This window comes from Rattus norvegicus, chromosome 13 (genome assembly GCF_036323735.1).
Source record: "Rattus norvegicus strain BN/NHsdMcwi chromosome 13, GRCr8, whole genome shotgun sequence".
Lineage (NCBI taxonomy): Eukaryota > Metazoa > Chordata > Mammalia > Rodentia > Muridae > Rattus > Rattus norvegicus.
This window is the reverse complement of record NC_086031.1, coordinates 100,807,552-100,832,665: the sequence shown is the minus strand read 5'-3', so window position 1 is coordinate 100,832,665 and position 25,114 is coordinate 100,807,552. Positions and strand designations below refer to the sequence as shown.

General features: G+C 44.1%; 1 protein-coding gene across 1 annotated transcript; it reads left to right on the top strand.

The window, feature by feature from the left end:
• The first annotated feature begins 1,853 nt into the window (after positions 1–1,853).
• On the top strand, positions 1,854–24,937 carry Rrp15 (ribosomal RNA processing 15 homolog). The gene is made up of 5 exons (NM_001009702.1): positions 1,854–2,002; positions 16,813–17,072; positions 18,889–18,986; positions 20,199–20,397; positions 24,480–24,937. The coding sequence occupies exons 1-5, from the start codon at positions 1,858–1,860 to the stop codon at positions 24,618–24,620; spliced, it is 843 nt and encodes a 280-aa protein (NP_001009702.1). The 5' UTR covers positions 1,854–1,857; the 3' UTR covers positions 24,621–24,937.
• The last annotated feature ends 177 nt before the right edge of the window (positions 24,938–25,114 follow it).

The following is a 25,114-nucleotide window of genomic DNA, read 5'->3' as shown; positions in this document are numbered from 1 at the left end:
AACACATCCAGGTTTACAAAAATAGAAAATAAATATTTAAAAAAATAGTTTGTTTGTTTTGAAACTTCTTTTGATGTTTTCCCTGTTTTTTTTTTGGAGGGGGGAGTTTGAGGGAGGGAGAAAGAATATTAAGTGTTGGGTTAGTAGGGAGATGGCTAGGATCTCAGAGGACTTGGGGGAAGGGAGACTATATATATATATATATATATATATATATATATATATGTCTGAAAAAAATGAAAGTAAATATTAAAAATAAACTGTGTTGTTGTTCGAGTATCCACCAGAGAAGAAGAGCACATAGCTTAAGTCAATAAAAAGTCTTTATTAGCTGGCCAGCAACTACACTGGGCGTTTAGGACCCCAGTGTACCACTGAGCCGTGCTGAGGGTGAGCCTTTAAGCATAAACCTCATGCTCTGGGTTGATCTACTTCAGTTAACAAAAACAGTCAGTCAGAAATGGAACTGCAGAAGCTAAAGCGGAAGGTTAGGATATTCTGAGACTTTCTCAGAACTATATGGGCGTTGATGGATTAGGTCTTCGTTTTAGTTTTGACAGGTGCTACTGTCTACAATTTTTACAGCTTGAATGGCGCTTCCGTCATGAAGTCAGTTATGCTAAGGTCTGGGGCCCTGTTACAGTGCTAAATATGAGACAGCAGGACGTAGCATCAGCGCCAGCCGGCACAGCATTCTAATTAGAGCATTGCATTGCTATAGAGGAGAGAAGACCCAGGAGGGGGTAGTACCTGGGAAACTCCTTTATGTGGCACTGGAATTGTTCTTTTCAGAGACTTATGCTGGCATCTGATCTTGTCCTAAACTGTACTTACAATGCTGTATTTTCCATGCTGTTTTAAAATATGTATCCTTGTTTTTAGGATGCATATATGTATCTTCTGTATAGACACCAACTCCAATAAATCAACATAAGGATTCATATTTTCTGCTGCTTTTCTCTTTTTAAAGACAGATTTTGGTATTAAAAACCCATTAGATAAAGAAGAAAAACCCACTGGTTCGCTATAGACACGTGCCGGGACGTATTTCAGGAGCTCAGGTCCTTTAATAACACTAGCGGGCTTAGGGGTGTGGGCTGGAATATGGTGCAGATCCAAGAGCAACTCACAAAACAAAGGGAGTTCCTTACATTTATAGACTTTCGAAGGAAGGCTGGAGTCTGAGTTTAGCAGATTAGTGAAGGAACTGATAGGATTTAAAGGTTTAAATTAGGAGGATACTCATTGTTGCCCCCCAAAGCCATCTTGGGTCTACTGCAAGGCTATTTTGTAGTTTAAGGCTGGTGCTAAGTAGGATTTAGGGCGTGGCTCATTCCCCCCGCCCCCACTCCGCCCCTTACCTGGGCAGCCTCCCTGATCTGTCAAAACCCAGAAACTTCAATTCAGAAAACACCGAGCTTTAGAAAACCTATTAGAACATGCCTGGTCCTCAGGGGAAAAACAAGAACAAAACAAAACAACAAACAGATGTGAAAGTCAACTTTGCTTTCTGATTCCGTGGCTGTTCCGTTGTTATCCATTCGTTCACCGGAGGGTATCAAGTCAGTGGGTGGGGATGCGGTTTCTAACTCGGAACCAACCTCTAGGGGAAGGAAATAAGAGCTGACTGCAGTCGCCGCCCGGAATGCACCGCTGGGGTAGGGGTGAAGCCGAGAACCGACTCCGCTGGAGAATCCGGGTGGGTCGAGTCTCTCTCCATCTACACCGGAGGCTCCCACAGCGGAATTTCAGGCCGGACAACGGTGTTCCGGAACTCTGTAACTCCGGAACTAGAGGAGGAAGTTCCGTTTGTTGCGACCCGACTGAATTATCATTTTGCACTTCCGGCGAACCAAAATGGCTGCGGCCGTTCAGGACTCACGTGTGAACCCCGGAGGAAAGCTGAAGCGTTCCCCGAAGAAAAAGAAAAAAATGAAGAAGGTAGCCAAGGCTGCAGTGTCGAAGCTAGAAGATGAGCTCAAAGACTCTTCCGGCGGAGAAGGTAATGTGGCCGGGCGGAGCTTCGCCGGCTGAGAAGGTCGGGCTGAGCTTCCCACTGCAAGACTGAGTTTCCTTGCGTAGAGTCTGAGGTTGAGAGAGGAGCTCTGTTGTTCAGAGGCGCCTTGCTGTCGTGTTTATAATTTTATGTTTCTACTCAGTCAGCTGTTACTAAGGTGGGCGAAACTACCGATGCCAATTAGAAACTTAACAGTAAAGGCAGCACACAAATGAAGAGCAGAGCAAAAAAGATGGACTGGTGATATCCCCAGGTCCGGTACCTACTTAGAGGTGAAGTAAAACACGGTTAATTTTCTTAGATCGAAGCATAGGCTACATGTTTTGGCAGAGACGAATCAGAGCTGGTATTGAAAACCTCGCAGACTGTTTACATCTTTAAGATGGGGGGATTTGGCTGTTTTACTGACAGTCAACTTGTAAGCATTTAGCAGGAAATAGAAAAGGCTGTACGAGCTTCTATTTGGACCTCCTAGCAAAGAGTGAAAGGAAGGGCTGCAATAGAAATAATGGATGGAATAGGTTCAGAAAGTGAGCAGCAAAAAACCACAAGAGAGAAGAAAGACTGTTTCTGTGCAGTGGGGGATTGTGAGCCTTTGGGAGTTAGAGACAAGGTATTTAAAAAGTGCAAATGGTAAAAAGGATAGGTACTGAAGTAACATTTGGCAACAGAATGAAAGGAAGTCGTATCTCAGGAGGCCTCACCGTTGTGTGTCTGCCCTTGCTGCTGCTTTTAAACATACTTCTTGGCACTAGCTTCTTAGTTTAGAAGGAAGCCTCATGTGTAGCTGTACTTTCCGGGTGTCTCCCATTCTGTCAGTTAACCATGAACTAGTGGCTTCAGTTACTATGTGAAGTCACTATGTCATGAGTAGCATTCAGAAGTTTTAACTTGCATGATAGGTCTCATCACTTGCTGCTCTGCTGTTGGATAATTTCTGTTTTCTATTCATCTTGGTTGCTTGACACATGGAACATTCTCTCATTCTGGAGTTCTCTGCCTTTTGCCTATAGTATTTTTTTCCCCCAAACAATTTTTTTTATTGGGTATTTTTTAATTTACATTTTAAATGTTATCCCCTTTCCTAGTTTCCCCTCCAGAAACCTGCTACCCTCTTTCCCTCCCCCTGCTTCTATGAGGGTGCTCCTTCACCCATGCAACCTCTCCTTCCCACCTCCTTTCCCTGACATTCCCCTACACTGGGGCATCTAGCCTCGACAGGACCAAGGGCCTCTCCTCCCACTGATGTCCAACAAGGCCATCCACTGCTATATTTGTGGATAGAGTTATAGGTCCATTTCTGTGTAATCTTGGAATGGTGGTTTAGTCCCTGGGAGCTTTGGGGGGCGGGGGAGTCTGGTTGGTTGATATTGTTTTCTTATTGGGTTGCAAACCCCTTCAGCTTCTTCAGTCCTTTCTCTAATTCCTCCATTGGGGACCCCATTCTCAGTTCAATGGTTGGCTTTGAGCAAACGTCTCTATTCGTCAGGCTCTGGCTGAGCCTCTCAGGAGACAGCTATATCAGGCTCCTATCAGTATATACTTCTTGGCACCCACAATATTGTCTGGGTTTGGTGTCTATATATGGGATGGATCCCCCAGGTGGGGCAGTCTCTGGATGGCCTTTCCTTCAGTCTCTGCTCCATACCTTGTCTCCATATTTCCTCTTGTGAGTATTTTTGTTCCCCCTTTTAAGAAGGACTGAAGCATCTACACTTTGTTCTTCCTTCTTCTTGAGCTTCATGTGGTTTGTGAATTGTATCTTGGGTATTCCCAGTTTTTGGGCTAATATCCACTTATCAGTGAGTGCATACCATGTGTGTTCTTTGTGATTGTGTTACCTCATGCAGGATGATATTTTCTAGTTCCATCCATTTGCCTATGAACTTCATGAAGTCATTTCTTTTGATAGCTTAGTAGTACTCCATTGTGTAGATGTGCCACATTTTCTGTATCCATTCCTTTGTTTCCAGCTTCTGGCTGTTATAAATAAAGCTGCTATGAACATAGTGGAGCTTGTGTTCTTGTTATATGTTGGAACATTTTGGGGTATATGTCTAGGAGTGGTATAGCTGGGTCCTTAGGTAGTACAATGCCCAATTTTCTGAGGAACCTCCAGACTGATTTCCAGAGTGGTTGTACCAGCTTGCAATCTCACCAACAATGGAGGAGTGTTCCTCTTTCTCCACATCCTTGCCAGCATCTGCTGTCACCTGAGTTTTTGATCTTAGCCATTCTGACTGGTGTGAGGTGGAATCTCAGGGTTGTTTTGATTTGCATTTCCCTGATGACTAAGGATGTTGAACATTTCTTTAGGTGCTTCTCCACTATTCAATATTCCTTAGGTGAGAATTCTTTGTTTAGCTCTGTACCCCATTTTTAAAATAGGGTTATTGGCAGTGTCTTTGCAATTTTATGAGGTCCCATTAGTCCATTTTTTTAAAAAAGATTTATTTATTTATTCTATATAAATACACTGTAGCTGTCTTCAGACACACCAGAAAAGGGGATCAGATCTCATTACAGATGGTTGTGAGCCACCATGTGGTTGCTGGAATTTGAACTCAGGACCTCTGGAAGAGCAGTCAGTGCTCTTAACCACTGAACCATCTCTCAGGGCTCCATTTGTTGATTCTTGATCTTAGAGCAGAACCCATTGGTGTTCTGTTCAGGAAAATTTCCCCTGTACCCATGTTTTTGAGACTCTTCTCCATTTTCTCTTCTATTAGTTTCAGTATATCTGGTTTTATGTGGTGGTCCTTGATCCACTTAGACTTGAGCGTTGTACAAAGTGATAAGAATGGATTGATCTGCATTCTTCTGCATGCTGACTGCCAGTTGAACTAGCACCGTTTGTTGAAAATGCTGTCTTTTTTCCACTAGATGGTTTTAGCTCCTTTGTCAAAGATCAAGTAACCATAGGTATGTGGTTCATTTCTGGGTCTTCAGTTCTATTCCATTGATCTATCTGCCTGTCTCAGTGCCAATACTGTACAAATTTTATCACTATTGCTCTGTAATACAGCTTGAGGTTAGGGATGGTGATTTCCCCCAAAAGTTCTTTTATTGTTGAGAATAGTTCTCAATATCCTGGGTTTTTTATTATTCCAAATGATTTTGCAAATTGCTCTTTCTAACTCTGTGAAGAATTGACTTGGGATTTTGATGAGAATTGCATTGAATCTGTAGATTGCTTTCGGCAAGATTTTTTTTTTACTATGTTAATCCCACCAATCCATAAGCGTGGGAAATCTTTCCATCTTCTGAGACCTCCTTCGATTTCTTTCTTCAGAGAATTGATGGTCTTGTCATACAAATCTTTCACTTGCTTGGTTAGAGTCACACCAAGGTATTTTATATTATTTGTGACTATTGTGAAAGGTGTGGTTTCCCTAATTTCTTTCTCAGTCTGTTTATCCTTTGAGTAGAGGAAAGCTACTGATTTGTTTGAGTTAATTTTACATCCAGCTGCTTTGCTGAAGTTGTTTATCAGCTGTAGGAGTTGTCTGGTGGAACTTTTGGGGTCACTTAATTATACTATCATATCATCTGCAAATAGTGGTATTTTGACTTCTTTCCCAATTTGTATCCCTTTGACTTCTTTTTATTGTCTAATTGCTCTGGCAAGATCTTCAAGTATATTATATGGAATAGGTAGGGAGAGAGTGGGCAGCCTTGTCTAGTTTCTGATTTTAGTGAGATTGCTTCAAGTTTCTCTCCATTTAGTTTGATGTTGGCTACTGGTTTGCTGTATATTGCTTTTACTATGTTTAGGTATGGGCTTTGAATTCCTGTTCTTTCCAGGACTTTTATCATGAAGGAGTGTTGAATTTTGTCAAATGCGTTTTCACCAACTAATGAGATGATCATGTGGTTTTTCTTCTTTGAGTTTGTTTATATAGTGGATTACGTTGATGGGTTTCCGTATATTGAACTATCCCTACATCCCTGGGATGAAGCCTATTTGATCATGATGGGTGATTGTTTTGATACGTTCTGGGATTCGGTTTGTGAGAATCTTATTGAGTATTTTTGCATTGGTATTCATAGGGGAAATTGGTCTGAAGTTCTCTTTCTTTGTTGGGTCTTTGTGTGGCTTAGGTATAAATGTAACTGTGGCTTCATAGAATGAATTGGGAAGTGTTCCTTCTGTTTCAATTTTGTGGAATAGTTTGGAGAGTAGTGGTATGAGGTCTTCTATAAAAGTCTGGTAGAATTGACCACTAACCCCATCTAGTCCTGGGCTTTTTTTGGTTGGGAGACTTTTAATGACTGCTTCTATTTCTTTAGGAGTTATGGTGACTGAAGATGGTTTATCTGATCCTGATTGGACTTTGGTACCTGATATCTGTTTAGAAAATTGTCCATTTCATTCAGATTTTCCTTAGTTTCTGTTTTTATGTCTCCGTTTTCATTTCTAATTTTGTTAATTTGGATGCTGTCTCTGTGCCCTCTGGTTAGTCTGGCTAAGGGTTTATCTATCTTGTTGATTTTCTCAAAGAACCAGCTCCTGGTTTTGTTAATTCTTTATATAGTTCTTTTTGTTTCTACTTGGTTGATTTCAGCCCTGAGTTTGATAATTTCCTGCTCTCTACTCCTCTTGGGTGTATTTGCTTCTTTTTGTTCTAGAGCTTTCAGGTGTGCTGTCAAGCTGCTAATGTATGCTCTCTCCAGTTTCTTTTTGGAGGCACTCAGAGCTGAGTTTTCCTCTTAGCACTGCTTTCATTGTGTCCCATAAGTTTGGGTATGTTGTACCTTCATTTTCATTAAATTCTAAAAAGTCTTTAATTTCTTTAGTTCTTCCTTGATCAAGTTGTCATTGAGTAGAGCATCGTTCAGCTTCCATGTGTGTGTGGGCTTCTGTCTTTTTTATTGTTATTGAAGACCAGCCTTAGTCCATGGTGATCTGAGAGGATGCATGGGATTATTTCTGTCTTCTTGTATCTGTTTGTGACCAGTTGGTCACATATGGTCAGTTTTGGAGAAGGTACTGTGAGGTGCAGAGAAGAAGGTGTATTCTTCTATTTTAGGATGAAATGTTCTATAGATATCTGTTAAATCCATTTGGTTCATAATTTCTGTTTAGTTTCACTGTGTCTCTGTTTAGTTCCTATTTCCATGATCTGTCCATTGATGAGAGTGGGGTGTTGAAGTCTCCCACTATTATTGTATGAGGTGCAATGTGTGCTTTGAGCTTTAGGAAAGTTTCTTTTATGAGTGTGGGTGCATAAATATTGGAGCATAGATGTACAGAATTGAGAATTCATCTTGGTAGATTTTTCCTTTGACAAATACGAAGGACACTGCTTTATCTTTTTTGATAACTTTTGGTTGAAAGTCGATTTTATTTGATATTAGAATGGCTGCTCCAGCTTGTTTCTTGGTACCATTTGCTTGGAAAATTTGTTTCCCAGCTTCTTACTGTGAGGAATATCTGTCTTTGTCACTGAGGTGCGTTTCCTGTGTGCAGCAAAATGCTAGGTCTTCTTTACATATCCAGTCTGTTAGTCTATGTCTTTTTATCGGAGAATTGAGTCCATTGATGTTGAGAGATATTAGGGACCAATGATTGTTGTTTCCTGTTATTTTTGTTGTTAAAGGTGGGATTATGTTTGTGTGACTGTCTTTTGGGTTAGTTGAAAGAAGATTACTTTCTTGCTTTTTTCTAGAGTGTAGCTTCCATCCTTGTGTTGGAGTTTTCCATCTATTATCCTTTGTAGTGCTGATTTTGTGGAAATGTATTGTGTAAATTTGGTTTTGTCATGGACTATCTTGGTTTCTTTATTTATGTTAATTGAGAGTTTTGCTGGGTACAGTAGCCTGTTCTCTTAGGGTCTGTATGACATCTGCCCAGGATCTTCTGGCTTTCATAGTCTCTGTTGAGAAGTCTGGTGTAATTCTGATAGGTCTGTCTCTCTATGTTACTTGACCTTTTTCCCTTACTGCTTTTAATGTTCTTTCATTGTTTTGTGTGTTTGTTGTTTTGACTATTATGTGTCGGGAGGAATTTCTTTTCTGGTTCAATCTATATGTTCTGCAGGCTTCTTGTATGTTTATGGGCATCTCTTTCTTTAGGTTAGGGAAGTTTTCTTCTATGATTTTGTTGAAGATATTTACTAGTCCTTTAAGGTGGGAATCTTTGCTCTCTTCTATATCTATTATCTTTAGGTTTGATGTTCTCATTGTGTCCTGGATTTCCTGGATGTTTTGGGTTTTTTTTGAAATTTTGCATTTTCTTTGATGGTTGTGTCGATGTTTTCTATGGTATCTTTCTGCCCCTGAGATTCTCTCTTCTATCTCTTGTATTCTGTTGGTGATGCATGCGTCTATGATACCTGGTCTCTTCCTAGATTTTCTATCTCCAGGGTTGTCTCTCTTTGTGATTTCTTTATTATTTCTATTTCCAGTTAGATCTGGGTGGTTTTGTTCAATTCTTTCACCTGTTTGGTTGTGTTTTCCTGTAATTCTTTAAGGGAGTTATGTGCTTCCTCTTTAAGGGCTTCTACCTGTTCACCTGTGTTGTCCTGTATTTCTTTAAGGGAGTTATTTATGTCCTTCTTAAAGTCCTCTAACACCATCAAGAGATGTGATTTTAAATCAGAATATTACTTTTCCAGACTGTTCAGGTATCCAGGGCTTGCTGTGGTGGGAGAGCTGGGCTCTGATGATGCCAAGTGGCCTTGGTTTCTGTTGCTTAGGTTCTTGCACCTGCCTCTCGTCATCTCGTTATCTCTGGTGTTCGCACTTGACCCTCCTGGGAGATCAGCTCTCTCCTGGTGAGATCTGGGTAACAAGAGCTGTGGCATAGGGTCAGTTCTAGGTGCAGACGGACACTGGAAGGATCCTGTCCCAGACTGCTCCTTGGCTCCTGTGTCCCAAGGTCTCTGGGCAGGTCCGTCTGAGCAGAAGTGGTGGGCTCACCTGAGCTCCCAGGTGTGTCAGCACTCCTGGGAGATGAGCTCTCTCTCGGTGGGATCTGGGCACAGAGGGCTTCTTGAAGTGCTTGCATGTCACCTACTTGTTCATAGACTTCAGTCTCTGGTCTAGTGTTTGTCAAAGAGATTTTTCCAGTGCATACTTTCCTGTCGCTCTCACTTTGTGGCTTGATGCCTTGCTTTCTTTAGGCTTGTTTTTTCTTATTTTTAGGTCGTGTGTATGTGTGCTGCGTGTGTGAGAGGGAAGTAATGTGAATGAAGGAGCAAGTATGTGGGGGGTCTCTGGTCCCCGGAGCTGAACTTACAGGTGGTGGTTAGCAGCCCCGTGTGGCTGCCAAGAAAGAAACTTCCTGTGGAAGAGCAGAGCCTGAACTTGACCAGCGGACATTTCTCTAGCCCCAGCCTGTGAAGTGCTTTTGCTGTTGGAAAGTTCCATAAGTGTGCAGACACTTAAACCTCAGTTCCTAGAACAACACTTGTCCCTCGGGTCCATAAGTAAGTGAATTCATAAACTTCAAGACCAAGAAGCAGCTGACTAAGCATTTGGATGGTAATTGAAGGCCTCAGCCCTCACCGGAGGTGTTAGGAAAAGCAAGGTCTTGGGCAGGGGTTAGAGCTTCTGGTCCTGATGTTATCTCTGGTCCGGATGATGATTTTTTTTTTTTTTTAACTGCATTTGTATATTTGGTGTGTGCCCACATCAGAGGTCTGAGGACTTGGAGGAGTTTGGCTGTAGGTGCCATTACCCGCTCAGCCATTTTATCTCGTTATGGTACAGTTTTGATTTGAATAATTGTAAGCATTACTGTCTAAGAGAAGAAAACACTATCACATTTAAGGAAGCTATCAATACAGCTTTCAGATTTGGGTGGAAATTGGATTTCTTTACTCAGAACTAGATAATTGCAAGGGGAAATGTTCTTTTCACCATAAATACTGATTAGGTTTCTAAAGTTTTCTTTGGTTATAGATCGTATGTCAAGGTGGCTTCTGAATAACGTGGAAACCTGATTATCCAAGGGGTGCTTGCGCTCTGTTATGTTATGGTGACCTTCTAGGCACTGACCTAGAGTTACAGTTGTGAACAAGAAGTGGTCAGGATGGCGTGTGTCTGCTGAGAGCACGTGCACGAGTGTTCCTAGTGTTCAGAAGGAACGATGCCGTGCGTGTGAACTTGCGAGTAGAGGATGCACAGTTAGGAAGGTCAGCTGTATCCTCTGAACCGGTAACAGCCTGTCTGCAGCTTCTGTGATGATCACAGCCTACATTCTAGGATCAGGTCTTATTAGTCACTAATGACTCCGGCTCAGTTCTTCCAGCTCCATTTACTAAGCCAACTCTTTTGTTGCTTTTTTTAAAACTGTTTTTTCTTAATCTAGAACCACCTTTAGTAGAGTTGTTGCATCTCTAATATTAGTCTCTTTAAAAGTTTTAAATTGCATTGTTTATTTTTTGGGGGGCAGACATGCTACAACAATGCATGCACCCTGAAGGTGAGAGGACAACCTGTAGGGTCTCTACGTATGCACTGAGGAGGATCGAGCTCAGGTCCTCACTAGGTTTAGGGCAAGTGCATCGGCATGCTGAGCCATCTGCCTGGCTCTTTTTAGTATTTTTATTCACATGCATGTGTCCCTGCATGTGGGTCTGTGCCAGAGGTATTATATTCCCTGGGGTTAGACCTACAGACACAAGTGCTGGAAACTGAACTCAGGTCCTCTGAAGAGCACCAAATGTGCTTACCTCTCCCCACCCCCAAACAAAACAAGACAAAGCAAAACAAAGCCAACTTTACTGTGTGTTTTCTGTGTTGTGGTGCTTGGTGTCAAACCACATAGATGCCATTAGACCTCTACCACTGTGTCCAGTGCTCTCCATGACTTCCCAGCATTTACACGCCATCTCTGTGGCAGTGACAAGTAGTGCAGGGCCTTTGGTGAATTTGGTAGTAAAGGGTTAATGCACATTCTTTAGTGTTACTCAGAATTCAGTATTTAACCCAAAAAATGATTGTTTTCCTCTTGTGAATTCAGTCTTTCTGGCAGGGTGACCCACGGATTATAGAACTATTGCTAAGTTTTCAGATGCTAAGAACTGAACAGCTCTGCTTCAGGGCCATGGAGTGCACTGAGTACACGTTACCAGCTTATGGTTAGGTCGCACTGGCCCGTCTCTCAGGCAGCTGCACCAGAGACGTGGTTGATTGTCCACTGGGCATCACAGTGACGAAGGGTGGGCCTCACTGAGACGTCAAGCAATGCCCTTAAAGTAGAATGACAGTTGCCTCACAGAAAGCATGCATTTGGCTTACAGGTCTTGAGCTGTACTTTTCATGTTCTCTGGTTTTGATTTCTTTTGACCTCTTTACAAGAATAAAAATCTTTGTTTTATGAAATATTGCGTGTTGCACAAACTCCCTGATCTCTGAGAATGAGGAATTACTGACTTTGATAGCAGCAGTGTCAGAATTTAGCACAGAGCTTCATGCCTATGCAATGCCCAGTAGACTTTTATTCATTGGGTACATTGGGAAGATCTCTGTTCTCCCACTGATGGGTGCCTAAGCTGATACCAGAGCTTGCTGTGGCAAACACGGCTGTGTAGGTGTCTCTGGAGTACTGAATCATGGTTCAGTTTTTAATTTTTGTTATTAAAATACCTGTTTTTATTTAAGATGTAGTATTTCTAGCAGTAGGAAACTAAGGATTTGTATAGCTTTATCATGTATCATCTTTTTATGCTTCATGGGTTTCAAAATGTCATGGACAAATTTTTTAACTTTTTGAAGAACCCTCAAACTAATTTTTTATAGGTGCTTCCAGTGTGTATTTTTACTGAAAGTGGGTTTTGTTTTTTTTTTAAAGATGAGATCATGAGCCGGACTTGCTGTGTGTCTGACAATGGCCTCCAGTTGAAGGTCTTCCTCTGTCCCTCCAGTGTCAGTATATGTAGTTTGCTTTGCTCTGTTGATATTCTGCCTGGAGGGAAATGGAATATTACAATAGTTTTGATTTGTATTTTCTTCATGGCTAAAGGTAGTAAGCACTTTTAGTGTATTTTGGCTATCTGCACTTTGTCATCTGAGTGTCTGCATGGTCTGTTCTCCCAGTCAGTGGTGGGACTGTTTGCTCCATCAGTGTGTGGTGTGGAGAGTTTGATCAATAGTTTAGCTATTACCCCTTTACCAGCTGTGTAGCTGAAGGCTTTCTCCTGCTGCACACTCTCCCATGTTTTCTCCTTTGCCCAACAGAAGCTTTCTGAGCTTTAATTTCTCAGTTGTCGGTTCTTCCTTTACATCCTGGGCTGGTGGAGTCTCATTTGGAAAGTCCTTGCCTGTGAAACCTCTCCTATTGTAATTGTTTTATTAGAAAACTAGACCCTCAAGTTAAAAATATCTGCAGTGTTAAGCAGTGTGAGCTTGAATGGTGGTAAAGAGACGTGGGCTGAGCTTTGATAAGCAGACATACTTTTCAGTACTTACTGTTTAAATTATGGTTATGACAAAATAAAACATGTTAATGAACCAGAGAGACATGCGTGCTATAAAAATGGTACAGCCTGTGTCTTGTGGGGGAATATGAGGAAGGATCAAATCCTGGGCCTTGGAGTTGCTAGGAGTGCTTTACTCCACAGTACAGATGTACCTCTGTATGTGTGGGACATGCCTGTGCTATGTCATCCTATGGAGATCAGAGGGCAGCCTTGAGTATAGGTCTTTGCTCTCTAGCTTGTCTGAGGTGTATGTGGTGGTGTTGGCTGGTCTCTTGTTATATGCCACTGCAAGTACCATGCTAGCTGGCCTGCAAGTTTTCAGAGTTTACAGTCGGCCTCTCCTCCCTCCGTGAGAACCCTGGAACTGTAGATGTGCACTCCTGGGCTCCACCTCACACTGACTCTGGGGATTCATCTCCTGGTCTCAGATTAGAGCAGCAAGCACATTACCTACTGAGCCACCTCTTTATTCATGTATTTATTTTATTCTCTGTGCATATGTGTGTGCATCTGATTGTATGTGTGTGCACTATAGATGTGTATTGCTCAGGAAGGCCAGAGGGTGGTGTTACATTCCCTGGACCTGGAGTCACAGGCAGTTGTGAGCCTCTTGATGTAGGTCTTAGGGGCCATACCTGGGTTCTGGGTCCTTAATCACTGAGCCATTCCCAGCTTTGTTGAGACATGGTTTCTCTAGGTTATGCAGGCTAGCCTTGAACTCACTGGTTAGCCCAGGCAGGCCCTTGACCTGGTAGTCCTCCTGCCTCAGACTTATACCACTTGATCAGCTATAGTCTGCCTCTTAAGCAAAGTATGAATGCCACTTGGTGTAAGCGGGAACGAGGATATCCTGAAGGAGTTGTCCTTGAACTGGGCAGAGTAAGTAGATAATTTGTAGGTTCAGGTAAAAATGTATCCTGGGTCCTTCAATTTGTAGTTTAGTAACGAAAGCAATAAGCCCCTCCCTCCCCCATCATCCCTACTAAGTTGCACTTTGGTCAAAACATGAAAACAGTGGCCGCTGAAGTAGGTACTGTGAGGAAGGAAGGTGGGACTAATTGGGCTTACTACTCAGATAGTTGGACCAAAGGAGGAGGTGCAGGCATGATGTTAACAAGGCTCGTAAGCTTGTGCTCTTGGGGCAAAGTTTCTGTAGTCCACACCCCTCAGAGAAAGCGTCCTGCAACTGTGGCATAGGAAGGTGGGTGGTGGCGTCATTTCTAGATAGCAGTGTATGAAGACGGCTGTCCACTCTCACACGGGACTTTCTGACGTCCCGTTTAGAAGTCCAGAGATGGCCTTTCCTTTTTGATGAACTACAACGCTGCATGTAAGATGCAGTAACCGGGCAGGTAAGTGTGCTTTCCACCTTCCTGCAGCCTTCCTCATCATTTAACTGCTTAAAATAGCAAGGCAGCATGGTCAGCAGTTTATGTGGAATGCTCCTGAGAGCTTCCCTCTTCACTGCTACAGCTCCTCATTCTTCTTCCTTAGGAGTCACAGCTTTTATTGAGCATCTCTTTTACCTGCTAAACTCAGGTTCTCCAGGGAGAGAAAGCCTCATGTGTTTTCTTTTTCATGGGTGCTCACAAATGCTGAGGAGTGCATGTTTTAAGAGTGTGCGTGAGTCCTGGTGAAAACAGTTTACTGTCCTGTCAGCCACTAATCATTCCTGGGCTGAGGAACAGATAGGTAGGCAAGTGTGCGAGACTGTGGAAGGCCTGGGAGAGGCAACAGGGGAGAGGTGTCCATGTCTTCCTCAGGCCAGTTAGAGTTAAGGTGGTAAAAATTGAAGAATTGGGTCCCTCAGTCATGCTGGACATAGTAGAAGCATGTGATAGCGGCTGATGGCTTGTGGGTAACTGACAAGGAGCACTGCTGTTGTTGGAGTTTGTTGCTATTTGCGGTAAACATCCTCTGAGGTTCTTCCCTGGTCTTGGAAATAAAATGCAGAAATCACGTATAAAGTGATATAGGATGCTATGTGAGCCATTCTCTCTGGTTCTCATGGTGGTGAGCGATCTCCAGTAACTTACAGGAAAATTCTCTTTCTTTGTGCTGGCAGATCTTATTACAGTGGCATCTAAAAAGTTTATTTTTATTTATGCAGAATGTCATTTCTGTTGGCAGCAAATGCTCAACTCAGTCCCCTGAGCCTCTTAAAATGAAATGGAATGAAATAAAATAAAATGTAGGGATTTTATTTATCTATTTATTTTTTTGGCTTCCTGTGTTCCCTGTCTTTTTCTTTGTGTTTCTGCTTCATATGTGAGTTTCCTCACCCCCATAGATACCTTTCATCAACCACAGAAAAGAATCACTTTTCCAAATTCTTCTGGAATTCTTTTCATTGGTATGGTGAGTTGAGGTTATATGCAAGATTGATTGTGTAATGTGTATTGCATTACTCCTGGTAAGAAACCAGAACAGTAAAATAGACAGGTCTCGGTGGTAAGCTGCAGTGGTGAGCTGCAGTGGCATCCTGGACAGCCTCTCGGCCACAGTGCTCTGCAGCCTTTGTACAGGTGCATCAGGACCAACACTAGATGTCAGTGTTGTAGTTTTGATGTTTTCCTAGGAACTGGTAAAGCCTATTCTGCTTCTGATGCTCCAGGTAGTGTTGGTCCATAAACTTTTAATGGTTGTATGTCTTTCATCTGGTTAACATTTAATAAAAGTAGGTTTTGTTTTAGAATTTTTGGTTATTAGCATCCATAGTGCTGCTGACTCTGAGGGCTAAAAGATACATTAGCATGTTTTCAATTAACTTTGTTGTTTAAGTGTTAGTACGCAGGAACCTCAGAGATGCTCTGGGAAGAAGTTGTGTGGCCCTTGACTGGATACAGTTATCACTGCATTGATAATATTACTCTGTGTGGACTTCGCTGGTTGGTTATCCTCCTCCCTAATCTGGAACTCTTAAGGACGTGCTCCAACATTAAATTCACTTACCCACAGCTGATCAATATGGCACTCAAGATGTCCGTATTGTAGTGTCTGGGGTTTCAGTTATGAACTTAGGGTGCCCAGCTTGTATTATTCAAAAGTAATGACTGAAGGGTGTGCTAGAATGAGTCTGCGTAAGATGTCTAAGCAGCAGTTTGTCTGATGGATGGATGGCTTAAAGCCTGAGAGAGTTCCACAGCCAGCCACAGTGAGGAGGAGCCAGCGTTATAGTGAGGTGGGAGCAGTGGGAAATTCACACCCGATTCTCCTCCTCTTCCTTCTCCTCCTCCTCCTCCTCCACTTTTTCCTAAGTTTGAGGCAATAAGTTTTTTGTGTGTTTGTTTGTTTTTTCATTAACTTTTGGGATACACCTACACAGACATCAACCTGAGAAAGGACCTTTGTTTCTTAACGGTAACTACCCAGGCACTTTTCTTCTGAAAACCTCTCAGCTGCCCTTGTTAGCTCTTCTTACCAGAAAACATTCCAAGCCACTCGGCTGTTGGGTGACTTCCCCTTTGAAGTGTTTTCCAGTGAATTCCCTGTGGAATTCACTGGAGCGCCACAAAGTGCCCTGTGTCCTGTAGCTGGTGCTGGCTGCTGGCTTTGCTGCTTCTGCAGGATGGGATTCTGCTGCACACCCAGGAGCTGGTCAGTCAGCTTGGAGGAGCCGGATGCAGCCATTGTGACTGACTCAGCACTGCAGTTCAGCACCTTGACTGTGTCATTTAGTTTTGGTTTTGTTTTTCTTTAAAAATAAATAAATAAATAAATAACTGACCGAAACAATTTTAGTGCTGCATTCACCTTTTAACAAGTTAGGCTGGTTTTTAGTATTTTCTGGACACAGGTTTAGAATTCTAATATTGGGCAAATCTCTTAGAGAATTGGTACACTGACACCAAAATGTTTTTCTTAATGCGTTAATTCTTGAGTACATAAAACGTAATCTTGGTTCGTCTGTTCACTAAGTTTAGAACTCTGGGTATGGAGAGCACTCAGCATTGGCCTCACAGAGGCGAGGTGGAGCAGCTGTTGGATTTGTCTCTGTTGCACTGACTGGATTCATAACCAGTCGTTAGCAGCACAAAGTAATCCCAGGTGTCTAACATGGCTAGAAGTCCCTGGACATGGCATCCCATATCACTTTATACGTGATTTCTGCATTTTATTTCCAAGACCAAGGAAGAACCCCAGAGCATGTTTACTGCAAAAAGCGACAAACTCCAGCAGCTGCAGTGCTCCCTGTCAGTTACCCACAGCCACCAGCGACCATGTCAGTGCTGTGGGCTGCTGTCCCGTGCTGTTAGTGACACAGAGATCCTGGTGCTCATCAGTGCTGCAGACTGGGGCCTGGGGGGCTCTGGCAGTGCTCTGCCCTGGGCGCTAGAGGCTAATTTATTTTGCTCCTGTGGTCTGTAGGAAGCTGTGAGTCAGAGATGGACGACTCAGACGATGGAGCTGCAGAAGCAGACAGCGAGGACAACGTTGAATCCTGTGAGGAGGAAAATGAAGTCGCTGCAGAATCGAGTGCTGGGACTAATTCGGGCTGGGCAGATGCCATGGCAAAAATCCTTAACAAAAAGACTCCTAAAAGCAAACCCACCATCCTGACCAAAAACAAAGAGCTGGAGAAGGAGAAGGAGAAGCTAAAGCAGGAGAGGCTGGAGAAAAGGAAGCAGGTGTGTCATGCTTGTGCTCCGCTGTCTCTGCTTTAAGGGCTGGGGAGGGGTGGGTAGGCAGGGTCAAGTCACATACCCAGCCTACCAGGTAAACCTGAGGTAGAGGAGGAGTGGCTGTTTTCTGTTGATAACTGGATTCTTGTTCTGGTTAGTTGCACCTGATAGAAGTTTGCCACTTTAACCTCGATTAAAGACCTAAATGTGCATATAAGTTGGCCGTTTTACAATATAAAAGAAGCTGTAGGAAGGTTTTCTGGGCCCCTGTACTACTCTTACGTATCTCTATGTGAAAAATATTTCCCTTTAAAAATAAGTATTTTCTAATGAAAGAAAGGTAACCTTCCATATTTGTACTGACAATGTAGAAGCAGTAACTTCCAAGGAGTAGTTTCCAGGTACAGATGAATTAGGTTATATTGCCCTTTATGTCTGGCAATGCCCACGTTACTTCTTTGGCTGCTCTGCGTGAAAGCTGGGATGAGGACCTTGCCCTCTTAACACACAGCTTTGCTCACACTCAGGATTCTTTTTGTTCTTTAAGAGAGATTTTTGTCTCTAAACTAGAGAGAAAGCTTTTCAGTGGAAATGTGAAAATTTGTTTATTAACTGGCAAAGGCTAGAACAACTTGTTAAAATGATAGAATCTGTGTCCAGATTCTACCTAGATACTAGACTATGATAGTCTCCAAATTCTAGGGAGGGAGGGAGAGCAGGAACAGCGCTTGAAAGCCAGGGACAAGTCTGTGGGTCAGCTCTGAGTGCTGGAGCCAAGCTGTGCAGCCTGTGGGTCAGCTCTGAGTGCTGGAGCCGAGCTGTGCAGCCTGTGGGTCAGCTCTGAGTGCTGGAGCCGAGCTGTGCAGAGCACTCAGAACCATCTGCTGACTTTAAAATGCACTGATTTGAGGAAGAAGATTTTTTCTAAAGGAAACAGTGAGGTTATGTCCAGTAAGGAGCGTTAGCCATGCTCCTAACATACAACTGAGGAGGGGGAGAGAAAAGTTGGCATTTTCCACAATCCTCAGTGTAGATGCTTAGTGGTCTTTAGGCAAGTATTTCATCCGGCCAGGCCACTGTATATTAGCTTGGGAAACAGACCTAGTAGCTGTTCTGTGAAATCAGGCACCTGGGAACAGGGTGATACCCAGAGAGCATCCAGAGAGCATTTTACACTCGCCCATGCTTATCTGCGAGCCTTTCTTTCTCCAGCTCCCTTTCAGTGTTTGCACAGCAGTAGGAAATCAGTTCACTTGATTACTTGAATTTGTGACTAAAAAGGCTGTGTGTGACAAGAACATTGGTTAGATGTGCCAGGAGGAGAGAAATAGGTTTAAATGATTTTATACAAAGAGAAATAGATAGTGCTTGAGTATCTGCATATGATATTGTTCTATCCAGAGCTGGTACAGACCTGATCCTGAGGGCTGATGAGTCCGTTGGCAGGGAACGAGTGGCACGACTGGCCCTTGCTGAGGTGGGCGGTGTGTTGTACATCCCCCTGGTGCTGCTGTGCTGCTCAGTGGGTGGCCAGCTCACTTGCTGTGCACTGCCTGCTGCATATACTGGTAGCTCTCCAGAGCTGATGCCAGAGGACGACCTCAGAGACTGCCTCTCACAAGGCACACAGAGTGCTCACCACAGGCTCTCGGGGCTCAGCCCCTGAAACTGGGTTTTAGAAACAGCCTCTGACACCCAGAAGTAGGATGCTTTGTTACCTCTGTCCTTTCATAGAATATAATATCAGAGTTTGCTGTACTATCAAAACCGCCTAGTACCGCATTCATATAACCACTTCATAATTACTGTATTCACCACACAGATTGATAAGAAGCGGGAGTGGGAAATGCTGTGCAGAGTGAAGCCAGATGTCATCAAAGACAAAGAGGCAGAGAGGAACCTTCAGAGGATTGCGACAAGGTAAGACAGTGCTTCAGACGCCTGTAAGAACAAGTATACAGAAGCTTTGCTACTGACTCCTGTGCTCAGATGAGATTCCTAAGCTCTGCCTTCTCAGAACCAAGTGACTCACCTGCAGCCTACTGATGGACACTGAGTTTGACCAAAGACTTTGGAAGTGTCTGGAAGCAGAGCCGGAGTGTGTCAAGTGTGATTTGGCCTGAATCTGCTTGGGGCATCACTTTTATGTCAAACCCCTGACTGCACTTCTTTTCTGGTGCTTTCTAAATGCACGGTGCTGGGTTTGTTCTCTGGCACTGTGTTTACAGGATGTTGCTCCACATATTACTCCAGCTTTGCCTTAGCCTTTTCCCTCTGATCCCCATCCCCCAACACGGCACCAGACAGTTGTCACGGTCCATGTGGAGAGCTGGACAGGATATGGTGTCTGCTTCTCATCTGTGTACATGTCTCTCAGAATGATGTAATCTATGTGCAGTGACAACCATGGAGCTTGGGGGACTGGGGAAGGTGCTACTTAGAACATAGCAGTACCTGTTGGTAGTGGCACACACCCTTGATCCCAGCTCTTGGGAGGCAGAGGCAGGGGGGAGTTCGAGGCCAGCCTAGTCTACAGAATGGGTTCCAGGGCAGCCTGGGCTATATGGGGAAACTTTGTCTGGAAAAAGAAAACAAAACAACAAAATCTTGGATTTAGTGGAGTGGTTTGTAACTTGTGGGTTAACAGATTACCCTAGTCATTCTCCGACCTGTGGGAGCTGCAAGTGAGAATCTGCACACACCATTGAATGTCCCTGTCTTGCCTCATCTGTTAAAAGAGGGTAACTGTTTTCAGCCTGTGAGGATCCCTGGAAATTGAGACACCTTGGTCATTGCGGTTTGAATAAAAGGAAACAACACAATGGTTTTCAGTACTGTCTAACCATTATTTAAAATAGCAACATGAAAATTCGCCTTGTCAATTCAACATGCTTTAAGGTAAAAGTAAAGTGAGCTTATTGCCTGATTTGACTAAAAAAGACAGTGCCTGCTAAGTCCCTCCATTGTTGAGTAAGGGGACCCTATGAGACTGAGTTCAGCTCAGTGCTTGCTTTCGGAATAGGTTAGCGTGCTGGCCTCCCGAGAGCACCTGCCTCTCTTCTGTACAGAGGTGGAGAGACCGTGTTCTGCTGTACTTGTGTGTCTCATGTTGCCCTGATGCTCTGTACTCAGGGGCGTGGTGCAGCTCTTCAATGCTGTTCAGAAACACCAGAGGAATGTTGACGAAAAGGTTAAGGAAGTAGGAGGCTCCATCCGGAAGCGAGCTAAGCTGATGTCAACTGTTTCCAAGAAGGATTTCATCAGTGTTCTGCGAGGAATGGATGGTGCAAGTGAGAACAGTTCTGCTGGGAAGAGCCCCAAAGCCAGACAGGTAGGGCATCCCTGGCATGGTGGGCAGTCGCTATGTCAGACCCGCCTGCTGTTAAAACTCTGAGATGGAGCACGGCAGCCCGTGTAAGCCGTTCTGTGGGTTTCATGGGTTCCTGTCCTACCTCAGCCTAACTTACAGCTTCCTGATGGTGCGAGTTAGCAGGTGCTGATATCGTCACCCCGGTGAGAGAACTCAGGGACCAAAGGGAGTCACAGAGGTGTGGGAAGTGGGCTTTGGGCTGTTCCCACCTGGAATCCTATCATTCCACATTGTGGAAGTGGAACTCCGGGTGAAGATGACCATCTATGTTGAAATTTGGCCTGTAGACAAACATGGCTGTGGTGGGGTGTAACGTGTAATGTTTATCTGGAGGAGCGATGGTGGGCAGTCTCTACTGAAGCAGCTTTGGTGATGCTTGGTTTTGGGGTAAGTAAGATTCCAAGCACCAGCTGAGAAAGGTGAGGTGCACATCTTTAATCCCAGCATTCGGAAGGCTAGCCTAGTGTACCTCAGGAGTTCTAGGCCAGCCAGGGCTGTGTATCGAGCTCCTGTCTCAGGGAAAGGAGATTTTCTCAGTATATCTGTGATCTTTGCAGTGTTCTTAACCACTGAGACATCTCTCCAGCCTGACTTCTGCTTTTAATACAAACTTTCTGCAAGATTTTCATTTATTAGAGATTGGCACTATGTCAGTTTTGCTATAATTAAGCCACAGTGATTTTGCAGGGGGAAGGAGGGAGTTACAGCACAGGACAGAAATTTCTAGAATCACTGCAACAAATTTCAGTCTACATTTATGCAGAGAAAGCCATTTCTTTTGAGGCAGAGCTGTTTATTTTTTTATGGTTTTGTGATGTGAAGTCTTTAAACATTGAACAGAGATGGTGGTGGTGGGGGTACTGCTTACTGTGTCTGTTAAATGGCAGCCTGTAGCATAGCCAGGCATCTAGTGCAGTGTGAAGAAACAGGCGTATTTGGTGTCTTCCACCCAGGCCAGGACTCTTTAGGTACTTTTAAAACTGTACTTGTCTAGTGCTTAGCCCCCTGCCCCGAGAAGAGAGCCTAGAAGCAAGACCACACAGGTCTCCAGGTGGCCTCAGCAGTTTTAGGACATTTCCAGTTGATCTGGAGGCATAGAAGCCGGGGCCTGAGTAGAGAAAGGTACTGTCCTTAGCTAGCCCCTTGCAGGGCTGGGGAGATCGCAAACGGAATGTGTGGAATGCCAACTTTGTAAATAATTCACTTACTGTTTGTTTACTGGAAATACTTAAATAGTAGAGTTTAGACAAAGCAAGACTCTAAGCCTCTAAGCTTGAAACCAAGGAACAGGATCCTCCACGGTGGATGGGAAGAGTTTAAAGTTACTTCCTTACTGTACTCACGTAAGACACCATGTAGTTACGGTGTAGGACGCTGACTGACATGAACAGCAGTTGTATTCAGAGTAAGTTGTGTTTGGGTCGGGAATATGGGCCAAGTGTGGTGTAAGAACTACAGGCGTGGAGTTCTCCAGAAGCTTCTGTCTCTAACTTGAACTTAGTGATGCCCTGTGAGGTTGGGCCTGCTCTTGCTTCGTGAAATGCATTGTACACCGGAGTCTTGTACCTGTGTCTGTAGCACACAGTTTAAAATCTGAAAAGTATTTTCTGATTCTAGCTAAAAACTCATTTTGAGCACCAGACAGTTGAGAGAGAGAGAGAGAGAGAGAGAGAGAGAGAGAGAGAGAGAGAAAGAGCGAGAGAGAGAGCGAGCGAGCACGTGTGCAAGCGCCCTAGAGGTGGATGATGAATGCTTTTCCCTGTAGCAGGCAGACAGCCTGTCACTGAACTGGAGCTTCAGTCGGGTCCTCTTGTCTTGCCCTTGTAGCACTAAGACATAGGTGAATGCTGCCATACCCAATTCTTTTCTGTAGGCACTGGGTGTTAGCATTCTGTCCAAGCTCCACCCCCACAGTTACCTGGCAACAGGCAGGTATGCCTGATGCTATAACAGGGGCTGCTTGCCTTCTCCTCACTCTCTCGCTTTTGCTCTCTTTTGCTCTTCCCCTCTATCCTTTTGTCCCTTCTCTTGCCATTCCCTTCCCCCTTCTCTCCACATGCTCATGACTGGCTCCCCCCTCTCCCCTGCTTCCTCTCTCCCCGTCAACTTCCCCCCTCTCTTTCTCTGTCCTGCTACCCTCTTAACTCCCTTCCCCATGCCCTGAATAAACTCCATTCTATCCTCTACCTTCATCTTGTGGCTGGTCCCTCAGGGGGAAGGGATGTCTCAGCATGGGTCTGCAGAGGCACCCCCTTCTCCTACACCTCCATAGAACATATCACCCCTCTCTTTATTCTATAAACACAGCACTGGAACTCAGGTCCTCTTGCTTGCACGGCGAGCATTGAACCATTTGACCAGCCCTACTCAGTTTTCCTTTTCAGTTAGTGTCAGCATAAAGGGTTCTAGACAAGTTGCTCTAGGCCATCATCTAATCAACCTCACATCAGTTCTGAACACTGCATGACGTGGTCTGCACAGAAGGTGGGGATGCAGTGCTGTAGTTTAGACCTCAAATGTCTCCATGCCTGGTTTTGTTTTGTGTTAACCTTGTGATTGGTTTGTCTTCACTGTGGGTGTGTTAGGCAGTCTGCTCGGTGGTGAGATTGTGTATGGAGCAGTACAGTAGATGGCCCGCACAAGAACAGTGTACTTTGCTCAGTTTAGGACGTCCCTAGAAGTTATCTTACACAGAGCTTAGGGATGTGGCTTAGCCTGCAGAGCGTGTGTCAACCACGTGTGGTGGTGGTCCGTGCCTGTAATCCCACAGTCAGTGGTGGAAGCTGGAAGATCAGAAGTTCAGGGTCATTCTTGTCTCACAGTTAAGTTTGAAGGCAGCATGGAATACCAGAGACGTGTTAACCCCACCCTCCCCCACCCCATGATCTTAGACATTCAGATATTTTCTGTGTGTTTTAGCGTTGGTTCTGCTGTGTTGCTGATGGACGAGAACAGGTAGCAGAGCAGCTGTGTGAGAGATGCTGTCACCGTAGCCCATTACTGTGTATCGTGCAAGGATGTCGGCCTTGCTTCAGCGCTGACTTGTCCATGAACACATCAGCAAACAGCTGAGGTCTTGAGCCTCAGTTTCCTTTCGTCAGTGAGAGTGACGATTCCTGTCTGGCAGGGCCGTAGGAGAGTGGGAATGTGGTGGTGCTGTAGAGCATCCGGCTGTACTTGCTGACTCAGTAACGCAGTGAGTAAAGTTAAACGAGGCAGAGTCATGTGTTAAAAATAAATAAATAGAACCAGAAGGGTTCCTTGACAGAGGTGCTCTTGAGATAAACTTGCCAACATTTTGATGCCTTTTAAAAAATGCTTGTGGCATAGATATAGCCCCCAGATGGGGTAGATGTGCACAGGCCTGCAGTTGTGAGAACGGGACTTGGTGTCCACCTCCACGTTCCTTGCACGGGGTTCTGCTGGACAGTGGTTAGTAACAGAGAAATGTGTTGCAGTACTCAAGAGTGCCACAAGGTGGTGCTGTTGTACCGCAGAGGAAGGAGTGTGTCCGTCCTTAGCTGTGACTGGGTGGGTGAATGCCTCCTGAGTTTGTTCTTGCTTCAGTTGTTTATAACCTTTGCGTTTCACTAGTTCCTGTTTCCACAGTTGTGTCAGGCAGCGAGACCTCGTTCGTGTTCTACAGAATCTGGATGAGGCGCCATCTCAGGCAGCTATAGCGCCAGTCACTCCCTCTCTTGTGTTAGTGCAGTTGGGGTTAAACCTTAGGCTCCAAGAAAGACCCTGCCAAGGACTTCATCACCGAAGGTTAATTAATGCCCAAATATTTTTTAAAACGATACCAAATCTCTTGTTTTCCCCAACTCTAGATTATTTTGCTTTCATGCTTCATTGGTGGAGATTTTACTCTGTATTTGTATGTACTGTACATGAGCACATATACAAAATCAATTTTATATTATTTTGGTCTTATCATTTAAAGTACATACTGAAAAGTTTTTTTTCTTTTTGAAGTGCATAATTTAAAATTTTTCTTTATGGTTAAATTGACTTGTGAACGTTTTGGTTCTGTATTTTCTTAGACCGAAGTGAAATCAGAGGAGGGTCCGGGGTGGAAGATTCTGCGAGATGACTTCATGATGGGCGCCAGCATGAAGGACTGGGACAAGGAGAGCGAGGGTGAGGAGCCTGCTGACGGCCAGGCAGGGTCGGCCAGCCACTGAGCAGACGATGGGAGCATCCGGCTCTCCTGCAAGCAGCCCCGAAGGCGAAGGCGGCGGGAGCCTCGGGGCCATCTGCTAAGTGCCAGGACCTCCTGAGAGCCTGAGCTCAGGGCTCCCACGTGCAGACTGTACTAAAGTTGTATTTTTAATTCTTATGTACATTTAAGCCGTTTTTCCAAAATATTTGTACAATGGAATATGTTTTTTACTTGAACAGTAAGATGTGCATTTTCTAGGACCCTTTCTGTGGACACATGCGGATCGCACACCAGCGTTAAAGTGCAGACCCATTTAGAATTAAAATGAATTTGATGTGAGATGTCTACTCAGATCCATGCACCTGTCTGTCGTGGAGGCTGGATAACTGGTGTCATGGGGTTGTGTGGTTAAGCCTTTAAGAAAAACTTCAAATTGCAATAATTTTTATTTGAATTTTAGAAACACTGATAAAGCTGTCCGATATCCACCCGTGATTCCTGTGAAACTTGAGTTGC